The sequence below is a fragment of the Pseudoliparis swirei genome, chromosome 13, assembly GCF_029220125.1.
Source record: "Pseudoliparis swirei isolate HS2019 ecotype Mariana Trench chromosome 13, NWPU_hadal_v1, whole genome shotgun sequence".
Taxonomy (NCBI): domain Eukaryota; kingdom Metazoa; phylum Chordata; class Actinopteri; order Perciformes; family Liparidae; genus Pseudoliparis; species Pseudoliparis swirei.
In genome coordinates this window covers 4999087-5011094 of record NC_079400.1, presented here as the reverse complement: position 1 = coordinate 5011094, position 12008 = coordinate 4999087, and the positions used below count along the sequence as shown (strand labels likewise).

At 44.0% G+C, this 12008-nt stretch overlaps 1 protein-coding gene across 2 annotated transcripts in view; it reads right to left on the bottom strand.

The window, feature by feature from the left end:
- Positions 1-11436, bottom strand: part of adkb (adenosine kinase b) — a 107891-nt gene extending 96455 nt beyond the window's left edge. The window contains exons 1-3 of one of the 2 annotated variants that reach the window (XM_056430225.1): positions 11195-11436; positions 8116-8190; positions 7948-8001 (exon numbers count right to left, since the gene is read on the bottom strand). In XM_056430225.1, coding sequence (XP_056286200.1) covers positions 7948-8001; positions 8116-8190; positions 11195-11223 — 158 coding nt within the window. In that variant the 5' untranslated portion in view covers positions 11224-11436. Of the gene's footprint in view, positions 1-7947; positions 8002-8115; positions 8191-9006; positions 9228-11194 lie in introns of those variants that run through there. The other variant, XM_056430226.1, reaches the window with a different exon arrangement.
- Between the last annotated feature and the right edge of the window lie 572 nt (positions 11437-12008).

The following is a 12008-nucleotide window of genomic DNA, read 5'->3' as shown; positions in this document are numbered from 1 at the left end:
CTGCTCAAGGTCGAGCCTTATCTTTTCTTATTTCAAATCAATAATTATCTTCTACCTTGCTCGCAACTCCCCCTCAGAAATAGATGTGCTTTTCACCCAGTGCGTGTAGAATTTGTCCCTCTCTCTCTCTCTCTCTCTCTTCCACTGTGCAGCCACTGGCGAAGAATGCAGAATGAATAGGACATTCTTATCAGAGGAACATTAGGACAGGATGGTAATAGACGGCGAAGAATGGGACTCGTGAAAGTACGGAACATAAATGAGTCGTGATTCAAAGAGGGGGCGATGACATCTTCTAACACAGTAAGGGATGAATGTTGATTGAGGCAAAAGCAGAATGATATCGCCATCCTGCAGGTATCGCAATCCGTTGGCTTGAATCTCTGCCTCGAGTCCCTCGGGGCAGAGAACAAAACAGAGAACTCACCGACTTCAGCCGCGATGAGCCTCTTTGCATCATAAGCTGGATGCACAATTACACGGTCATAATGAGTGAGTAATTGCATTAGAATGCAGAAACAACAACTGTACATCCCTTTAATAATCAGCCTATTTGTTGGCATTAGCTGAGGACTGCCGTTTGCACTTAATGAGGCTGCACTCAAGGATTAGGCGCGGGGGCAAAATCTGGTCATGGACGATGAGTTCATATTATTCCCTCTTAAAATGTCACAGGTTTTTTGGCTTCGCGCTGCAGAGGGTGGCGTTGTTTGTCACACAGTACTGTGTGGATGAGGGAGAGGGCGTGCAAGTGTGTGTGAGAGGACATAAAAGAGAGAGAGAGAGAGTGGGAATACCGAGCGTGTAAGCAAAGATGGGCTTCCGGTGTTCTCTCGAGGATTCAGATTTGGAGCCGAAGCACAAAGCCGTTGAGACGTTCCCCTTATCTCGGAGGTTGAGACCAGGATCTTGGTGATTCAGAGCACTCCGTGTAAATAATTCCACCAACACCCCCGACTGCGGGGACCATATGGCCCAGTGTGAACTTTAAACACACGGGGAGTGTTGCCGTTCACCAGTCAGGCCTCCCATCTCTGCCCCCGCACAGGCTAGGCGTAGAGAAACGACCGGCTCCGACAGTACACCAACTAGCCTACATGTGTTCGGGCTGCTGCCATCGTTGGCTTTTCCTGTGTGGCTGCTGGGGATCAAAGACGACTATAAATAGCCCTGAGCATGCGTCTCTGAACTGAACATGCAGTATGTACTGGCTGTGACGCCCACATTTTAATTATAAAACGCTCTTTAAAAAAAAAGATGGAGTTGGAGGGAGAGGAGAGGTGGGAGGGGGGGGGGGGGGGGCAACATGCACAGAGATGTAGATGTGTGTTTTGACTTGTGATATTTCCTTCTGGCACCACCTGCTGGCAGTCACCTACAACAAGAGGGAAGCATTCGCAGCTCCGCCGAGGAAGAGTCTTCATTATGATTGCATCAGCCATCTCTCACGATGCAGCACGAGTGAGAGCCGTCCCCCTGCCTCGCCGGGTGGGAACCTATTTCGTCGTGAAGCAACGGCAGAACAAGAAGTGGGGTTTCTTTTCCCCCCCGATTGATTATTTGTTCAGCTCCCTCGTTTTATAATTCAAAAGGTCTCGATTCGCATTGCTCACACTTGAGACCCGGTCTGGTGAGCATGTCGGATTCATGCAAGCGCCACTAATCGGCGGATTCATGCATATCAATAAAACATCGAGAGCGGCCGAACATGTTCCCCATGTCTCAATTACAAGTCGAGTGCCATTAATCTCTGCTCACTCTCTTTTCTGCTCAGAGGTCAGCTGATGGATGCAGGCCCGTGACCTTTGCCCTCAGTGGCAGCCGGATGTTCTGACCCCCCCCCCCAGTGGGCCGGCGGAGGTGAGTTTAAGTACTGTCGTACAGCCTCAGCAGCAGAGACGGGAGCTGGGAAGTCAAAGAAAGGGGGGGGGGGTTGTAATGTGTCTGCACACTCAGTCAAGCACGCGTGCATCCAGTGAAGTGGCACCATGGCAGGCACATGCAGCTTCTGCATGCATGCTTGCATGTGAGCACACACACACACACACACACACACAAGGAGCAGTGTTTCTCCTCCTGACACACCAGAATAACTCCGCCGGGGTTTCTAGTGCTCACAGCTCGCTTCGTTATACATAAAAAGGGAGGAGAAAAAAAAAAAACAGGAGGTAGAGTCAAGTGTGTTTACAGAGCAGAATCTGAATCTGACTGACACACACACACACACACAGTGTGAGTGTTTAGCATGTAGTCAGTGAGAGAGGCCTTTGTTGTTTTCCTCCCAGTTAGCAGATTGAGCTGCATGGCAGCAGCAGGGCTGTTGAAGATGTACACAGACAGCAGGGTGTGTGAGTGGAGAGGCACCTCCACTGATCTCCTGTGTCGTGTGATGGTGTGTGTGTGTGTGTGTGTGTGTCTCAATCCAGCGCTGATCCCCCTGAGTCAGCCCTGTCAGTGATATGAGCCTCCCACCCTCTCTCTCTCGCTCTCTCGCCTTCGCCATCCGGAATGCTAATAACAGCCAGCCAGTAACGCTGCAACCCTGAATTATTCATTCAGCAGAGGGTCACACGGCATAATGAGGAGTTTACTCTCATCCTGGATGCGATTGTGACGCTGCTAATCTGCATTTAGCACAGAGAAAGAGAGAGAAGGAGGGCGACGGGGCTGTGGGGCAGGAGGGAGGGAGGATGAGCACTGATGAACTTAATTGCTGTGAGCAAACAACATCTGAAAAGAGTCACGCCATCATCCAGAGATGAGAAAGTAAACAATTAATTACCATCGGACAGAGGAAGTCATGAAACAAATGTTGGAACGCGGCTAACATCCAGGAGGCGGCTGATTTTTTTTTCATTCCCATTTCAGAGGTGACAATACACTCTCTGTAACAATGACTCACTCACTTGACACACTAATAATCATTAGCTCTAATACGATAACAAGTCCGAGAGGGTTCGCGTGAATGGTATATTACGCAATGATGCATGTTCGTAACAACCTGCAAGGCCCAGTTATCCTCAAACACAAGATCCATTTGCTTATATTCTAATGGTATGCAGAAAGAGGTGTTTTCATTATGTTGACGCGTTTCCTACAGAGGCTCCTCGGTGTAGAAACAGCAGGCTCCTGTTGCCCCCTGCTGGACAGAAGTGGATGTTAGAATACATGATCAACCCACTGCGAACAACATCTATATTGTCACGGCCGACAATCAAAGACGACACAGGATCAACTTGAAGAGACAAAACCAGTGAACAAGATAACTTGACTTGGACTATCCCGTGATCCTACGTGTCTTATCATCCGACATAACGATCGTAAATACGCCACATCTTTACAAGTCCTAAAGTCCATTAATTGTCCATTTGAAACCACGGGATAGCAGCAGTGACTCACATCTGACACCGGGCTGTTTCCAGAGGAGACATTTTTGACTTGGACCCTGGCTCCAGCTCGCCTAAAGAAAGCGGTTTTATTGTTACCAATTACGCCTCGCCTCAATGTATGCTGAGAATGTCATCCTCTGCGTTGTAGAATGATAGAAGTCGAGGTGAAAGTGTTGGTGACCTCTCATCGCCAAACACCTGAAGAATCCTCTCCAGCCACGACTGAGAACAAACCCTTTCAACTGCAGCTCAAACGACCGTGGAAGTATCATCTAAAGAAAACACCGTACAGCACTCGCCCGGTGCATTCACTGCAAACCAACCACCGCACGGTAAACAATGTGTACAACACCGGCGTTGAGAAGCAGCAGCTGCCTTGTTTGGATCACAGAGATTATTGGTATGCGATTCTGGCAGCGCTCGAGATTGTGCTGCACGAGTTATGAATTTACTTTTAGTTGTACGTTCAGAGTTTCTTTCTTTTGATTTGTGCCTTTCTTAACCCTCCTGTTACCTTCGGGTCAATTTGACCCCATTCAATGTGTAACCCTCCTGTTACCTTTATATTTACTGACATATTTTACCCGTGGGGTCAATTTGACCCCAGCAATTAAAACCTCCAGAAAATTATTAGAATTAATATTGTTTCCCAAGTTTAAGTGTGAGGTGCTTTATGTTTGTTTGTTGACTACCTAAATAGCCCTTTAAATATATAAAAAAGTTGATATTTCTTATATGTTTGACACAGTGAAAAACAGCCTGGGGTCAAATTGACCCCAAAGAACACCGACGTTAAACATTGAATGGGGTCAAATTGACCCTAAAGGTAACAGGAGGGTTAAACAGGAGAACGTATCGATGCAGACAGGTAACATGGGGAAAGGGAGGGGGAGGTAAAGAGAGGGATGAAATACAACACACATCAGGGCCGGAAACAAACCACTGTGGTCAGCAGAGCAGATAGTTGTTTTATTAAGGCTGCAACTGTTTATTTTCATTAACAATGTACTGCATCTCCTGATTATTTCTTCAATTAATAACACCACGGGGGGCGTCATTATAATATTTTCTCTTTTCCAGCCGACAGTCGCGATTCTAAAGATAGTCAACGTCCAACGATGGATAGCGGATTCATATTTGAGACGCTGTGGCATTCTTGGCAAAGTAACTTTCTGTCGGTCAACTAATCAATGCTGCTCAGCGTTCTTTTCTGCAAAATTGGAATTCAACTGTAACTTGTCAACCACTATGAGAAGAGAAGAGAAAAGGCATTAAGAGTCACAGTTGAGGGTTATTCGGGGGAAAGAAAAAAGCACCAAGTCCCCAGCCAGTGCTAACAGGGATGTTGATGGTTTCTACAGCAGGCAATTCCTCCACCACAACAGGATTATATGGGCTCTGCTGTGACTAGATAATTGAATTGAGGCATGGCCACAGTGCACTGCATCCAATGATCTCTCTCCCACCAGGGTGATGGAAAAAATTACACTCTGTAGATTCAGAACCACGACAATAGTGTTAGTCGACTAGGCTTGTAAGTCTATTGTGGCCTTTTAAGTAATGATGTTATTTGTCAAAACAATGCAGTGAAGTTCTTCTTTTTCCACGGAGCAATGACCTTGTGACGACCTCTATGTAGTCGTAGGCCCAACATCCTCAATAGGAATACCGTGGCTCCTATCGCAGCGTCTGACGTTTTCATAACCTGTCCAGCTATAAAATAATAGATAATGTGAGAGAAAAATAGATATCACATGTACATTTAGATATAAATTCACGGGAATGAGGGCGAGGGGACTGGCGTGTGTGTGGTATTGGAGGGGACATGCATTGAAATGCATTGTACTGGGAATAAACCACCAAAGCCGCATGTTAATCCTGCCCTGACCTTGTGCAGAATGGAGGCAGCGGTGTCTGTGCAGCTAAAGATAACAGCGCTGCCTTTGTGCCGGAGGAGAACAACACTGCTGATGATGCTGCTTTGTGCTGCTGCTGCCGCCCACGGTCACGCGTGTCCCTTTGTCGAGTGACAAGACCTGACAAGGGAGCCTAATGTAAGGTACACACGATCGGATGTACTGATCTGTCTTTTTCTATTTATTACCTTCGCATTGAAAATGCGGAAGGTTATGTTTTGATCGCCGTGTATTTATTTATTTGTATGCGTGTTATTCGCAGAACTCAAAAAGTATTGAACCGAATCGCATGGAATTTGGTGGGATGATTGTTTATTATCCGGGGACCAGTTGATTAGATTTTGGGATCAATCGGGTCAAAGGTCAAGGTCAAAGGTCATGAACAGGTCAAATCTTCTTGAATGGCATGAAATTTGGTGGGATGATTGTTATTATCCGGGGACCATTTGATTAGATTTTGGGATCAATCGGGTCAAAGGTCAAGTTCATGGAAAGGTCAAAATCTTTTTTTTACCATAGCACGGTCAATTTATATCCAATTGGCATGCAACTAATGCCAACATGTTCATAATTCAATGCCCAATCTTGTGATATGCGAAGGTATGCGCTCTACCGAGTGCCCATTCTAGTTTATTTATTTATTTATTTGTATGCGTGTTATTCGCATAACAAAAAAAGTTTTAAACCGAATCGCATGAAATTTGGTGGGATGATTGGTTATTATCCGGGGACCATTTGATTAGATTTTGGGATCGATCGGGTCAAAGTCATGAAAAGGTCAAAATCTTCTTTTTACCATAGCACGGTCAATTTTTATCCAATTGGCAACTAATGCCACAATGTTCATACTTCAATGCCCAATCTTGTGATATGCGAAGGTATGCCCTCTACCGAGTGCCCGTTCTAGTTGTTTGTGCTTTACTCAGGTCCTTTGTGGTTTTACACTTACCGCACAGTGATTTGCTTTGAATTTACACAAAATACAGAAATACAGAAAAACAGATGATCCTCAGGTAAGAAATTGTTTGACTTGCGCTCGAATTAGACGTCATCAAACTAGAGAGCACAGTCTTTGGACAGGGCTGCACAAGTAATCCTCTAGATTTGTCATCTCAACAACAGAGAATGTTTACAGCCGTTTCTCTTACATCTGGGTCCAGATATGCATTAAAGTACAAGCTGCGACATATAATCGGGGGAACAACATGAGACATTTCTTTCTTTCGAGGACTGCAACGTTCAGAAATCTACCGCCGGCCATTTCTTTCACCAAACTTAATTGAATCAACTTTGTATTATTCTGCTACTAAGCATTAAAAACACAAAGGAACACTTCCTCTTTGGCAGCCATAGAAACCAAGGCTTTCAGATGTCATGTTATCTGTATATATATAAATTATATGTAAATTTGACAGCTTTAATTTTAATTTTATTTTAAGTCAAGAATATGAAATGCTCACAAATCTCAGATAAGTGGTCCTGATGGGATAAGCGTCCTGACAAAGAATGATGTCATGCTACATTTAAATTGGAGCAGAAACAGTACGCACTTACAAAGAAACTCTTCACCTGTGAAGGGCCAAACAGGAGTGATGTCCCTTTTATCCCCAGACCAGCACTATGAATTTGTGGTTTAGAAAGTGAAAGAACAGCACAGAGGTGCCCTTGAGCAAAGCACTAAAGTGCTCAAGTGGAGCTCCTCAGCGGCCAGCCGATAGGAGCTGGTTCGTTGCTCCAGATAAGACTCTGGCTGTACTGAAGCGCTTAGAGGTGTGAATTACACGCCATGCTTGGTAAGCTCCATCATGAGCGAAATGAACAAGAGGAGCTCTGGAATCCGTGAATCCACGTGTCACAAATAGAATTCATGAATTACTGAGGCCTTACAACTCTGAAAAAAAACACATGTTGCTGTGTATGAAGTGTGAAGTCCAGAATAATAGAAGACCATCAAATCAATGTTTTTTTAGACATGCAAAGAAATGTTTACATATCCGGAATATGGAGCATGTGATGATTGTTGTGAATGTGAGAATTGTTCAACACTCACAGATGATGAAGGTTTTACGTCTGCATAGCAGTCAGTAATTCAGGCTTAGTTCCGTTTTAATTTCAGTCTTTCTGTCGTTTACAGTCTACGTTTACCTCAAGGTGGATTTTAAAAGCGCGTCGTGCTATGTTCAGGGACACGCAACCACGTTTTCGAGTAAGGATAGAATATGACTGTTGCATCCGCTTGCACCGTGAAGGAGGGAGGGGTCCGCAGGAGGAGCCTGCGTGCGTGCATGCTCAGTAAAACACTTCTCGGATTAAATAATAATTCATTGGAAAGCGGTTAAACATGTAGGACACATATTTATGTATATCTACTTCTTATCCCAAAGTTGTAGTAAATAGAGGCATCTTGGTATAGTTGTCTCAAACGCAGTATGTGAAAAATATGTGTGTGTGTGTGTCAAGTTACGAGGCTCCCAGTTACAGAGAGTTGATTTATAACTTGGCTATTTTGAGCACAGCTCAGTGACAAGATGGTTGTAGTGGGTATGCATGACCAGTGTTTCCCTTATTTGGTTCCATGTCATTTTTAACACTCTGTGTTACACGACTGAAACATGTGGTGTCCCAGGGAAGCTTTGACTCACAAGGCCTTGTGTTTGTCTTCAGCGAGGATCTGGTCATTAAGCTTCAGCCCGAACCTTTAGAAAAGATCACCAAAGAAAAATGTGTAAACGTCCGTGCGCTTTGGTCAGATGCTGCACAGAAATATGAAGATGTCAGTGACAAACAAACAAACAGCTGTTTCGACTTACTTGTCCAGGAAATCTGTGTCCACAACAGCTGAAATGTCGAGCAAGGGATTTCCCATCCCAAAGAGGGTGTTTTCACTGTGGGGGGACAAAAACGTATTGTATTATGCAGACTCCCACGCGCCAGCTTTGCACGAACAGAGTACACAAACAATCTATTGGAAAGCAGAAAATCATCCGTTTCTGATTTGTTGAGGTCAGTGAAACTTTGATGAGGGGTGGATCTGCGTTTCACGGATGTCTCTGTTACCTGACATTCTGTCGACATGTGGAGAAAATAAAGCTACAGAAACATGGACAACTGAAAACTAATGTGCTCATAACTGACAAATGAGATGATCCCTCTTCAACTTGTCGTGAGAAATTTAAAACTGAAAAATATAGTTTATTTCCCCCCCCCCCCATCCAGATGGAAATCAGCCAAATGAAAAAAAGGCACTTCAGAATCATTTTTGATGGGATGTTCAATGTTCTCATGTACAGGCATGTGCCATTTATTCATATTGCATGCTTATTAATGCTGTATTAAGCATTTTACCTATATGACCCTTTCATCAAGGATTTTTCAACAGCGAGAAATAACAGTGGTTTAAGTATAGAGAGTTTTCATACCAGGTGACCCCACTTTCACAAAACACAAGACCAAAACGTATTGAATATCCAGTTGAATAATTGTTCTCTAATTTGGCTTTTATGTGATTTGCAAGAAGACCCAGACTCTTTGAAGCCATCTCAAACATGTCAACTTAATAGTCAGCCTAAAAGGTCTGACACAGTGTTTTCAACCAACCCATTGAAAGACTGGCAATGCTGTGAGCACAGCAAAAAAGGAAATCATGAAAGCCGAGTTGATCGCTGTGGACACCCAGGCGGATGTTGTTATTTGGATCTTACCTTGGAGTTGGCATTATGTCAGAAAACTCAGCAGCCTGACCTGATGATTAAATGCTCAACAGATTCCTCCTCTCTGTCAGAGCAATGTGCTTTTTGCCGACAGGAACTGCAGCTGCAATTTGATCAACAGTGACTGGTTGGTGGAGGAGGTGGGCGGGTCTTAGTATCTTCGAGGCATACGATTGGCTAAACACGTTCCAATTATTGTAAAGCGTTCTATGCTGCGTTTGCTGCCGATGGGAAAGAAGATGCACCCTGTTCCAAACACTAGCGATACAAAAAGAAAAGAATAAAAGAAGACATTTTAAAAAGAACTCATTGATAATGTTTTGAACCACACTCACTCAAGATGTGTTTATTCTGATATGAATACATAGCTGTTTGAGTTACATATAGAAAATTACGTTTGAGAGCTGAATACTAACATATATGAACCGGCTTCTAACAGCAGCAGAACACATTAGTAATTTTAATTTACTTGCTGTTCTAGATCTTGCATACAAACTCCCACGCGCTGTCTAACTGTGCCAGACCACCTGGGACCCAAACATCACAATTAATATAGTTTGAATCTACTTGTACCTCTCCTGCACTGTCTCATAAAATAGATGTGTGCAGTGTTCTTCTGCTCTTCTGTATCTAAATTGTGTATTAAATGCCAATTTAAATGGAATAATAACAATGTATAACCATATTTCTATGTGTTTTTAAAAAAAATTGGTGGGCTGTCACTTTTGTTTACATTTGGAACGTGGATTATGGATTAAATTCATATCTATGCATTTATGTTAGCCTTGGAGTGATTTCATTAATGATTATTAAAGTATTTAGGGAATTAATGGTAGTGTGATATCACCTGGTAATCTGCATTGTTGCAATCGTAACGTCAAGGACTTCAATATAATATAATAATAATATAAAGTGGTATTGGGCTACATTGTGCCATCCTCCATGTGTGTTGTTGTGAGGGACTAAATGTTCTTCCTCTCATGACGTTGCAATTATTTGCTTACTGTTACTAAAAGTGACAATGTTTAATTGTAGAATACCATTTCCCGGTCGTCCCCTACAAACAGAGTTTAAATTCTAATGTGTTGCTGCACGAACATTACCTTTCCCTGCTTACATTACAAACTCCTTTTCCCAAACCAGTCAGAAACCTGAGATGCTCTTGCAGTGCAGGGTGCAGGACTAGCACTCTGCCAACTTCAATTACTCAGCAAGTGCCCCAAAACGGTGCAAATACGCCTCTATAACACACGTGTTGCTAATAACTATAACTATGGCTCTGTCCTATTCAAGTGTCCCACTCAGCTGTGACAGTGAGCCAGCATGCGCAACACCAGGACCGGGAAACTGAAAAGCCATCAATAATCTTGTTGTTTCCCAAATCCTCCTGCGACATGTCAAAATGTCATCCATGAAAAAGGCCACTGCCCTTTCGCCTCTTGAATTTCCGACGCATTAAGTTAATTGCGGTCCCTCTGTTAGCCGTTTGTAATAGTAGGAGCAGCAGTGGCAGCTGACTGTGTTTTGAAAGCACAATACTTATATAGTTGAGTGCATTACATTTGCCACGTTTCCCTCAAGTCAAGTGAACGTTGCACCATTGACTTCATAACATGTGCATCAATCGATAAAGTTAACTGCCTGCTAGCACAGTAAAAGCTATGTTCGTATAACAATAAACTAGCTAAACACATATTGAAACTAGGCAAATATATCCAGGATGCACTTTGCAATTGGTTACGTCATTATTATATTAGTTGCGTTTAAAAAAAATGAAATTCTAAATTTTAAAAGTGCACCCTAACTGACGGCATCACTTTTAAAAACGATAAGTACACGTCGGATAAAGCAACAGCTCCCCGTCTCCCACTCGTCATCATGTGATGAACGAGCCCGTCCTGTCCCGCTAGCTTCGGTTAGCATCGTCGCGACCGAACATTCGGGCGCGTTCCGTCCAACGCCGTCGAATGTCTCACGCGACCGCCCGAGTCGATGGAACGTTCGATGGAACGTTCCAACGATTTCCAACGGTTTCCAACGGCTCTGCGCCTCGTCACCTCCTGCTGTCAGTTTGCCGCAACGCCAGGGGGGGGACGTCGGTGTTCATTTAACAGCTAGCGACGGCGGGCTAACTCCGGGGAAGCGTCCCCCCTCGTCGAGTCACCGTCGGGGTCGTTACCTTAACGCCGTGTTCCTCCCCGTCGACATGTTTGTGTCTTCGTCCAAATGTGTTGTTAATCAGGAAATAAAGGCCGTGTTGAGGCAGCGGAGCCCCGGGAAGCCACTGCACACCGGCGGGAGGAGAGTCGAGCGGGCACACGGGCTGCAGCCTCCTTCGCCCGCTGGAGATGATGATAGAGAAGAAATTAGATCAACAGCGTGGGACCTGGAGAGAATACGAGCAGTTCTTTTACAAGGGAAAGACCAGTATGGGCTCGCTGTTTCTCCTCGATGTGCATTTGACTCGTGTTAATAAGAGAGTGCTTTCCCTTTACATGGTTCCCCGAGATTTAGTTCAACTTCAGTCTGCGAATTACACATGGAAGACACCACATTGGTAGCCTATCATTAAGTGTGGTGGGTTCAAGCTACTGTGTATTTCCACAGTAACCTACTTTACATTATTCATTGGATATTGATGCGTTAATGCACCATTTAAAAGAGAGTAGTATCCAAAAATATATTAGTGGAGTAAAAATACACACATCTGCTCAGTTTATTCACATACGGACCTCAGACCCTGAAGGTCTCACAGCATGTATGCATTGCTGACCGACTGATTAGAGCAATTTCATCAAACTGAAATTAGTTTGATAAGCACAACTAAAGCGTATCTTAATCTCAATCATGTTTGGGGGGGGGGGGCGCAAACTAACAAAATATCACGTCGGCAAACGATATTATGCAAATTCAGGTTACAAAATATGCAAAAGTCAAGATCAGATATGCCTCGGTGTCCCAGATGAACTACGTTATCCCAGCCCAGGACTTTG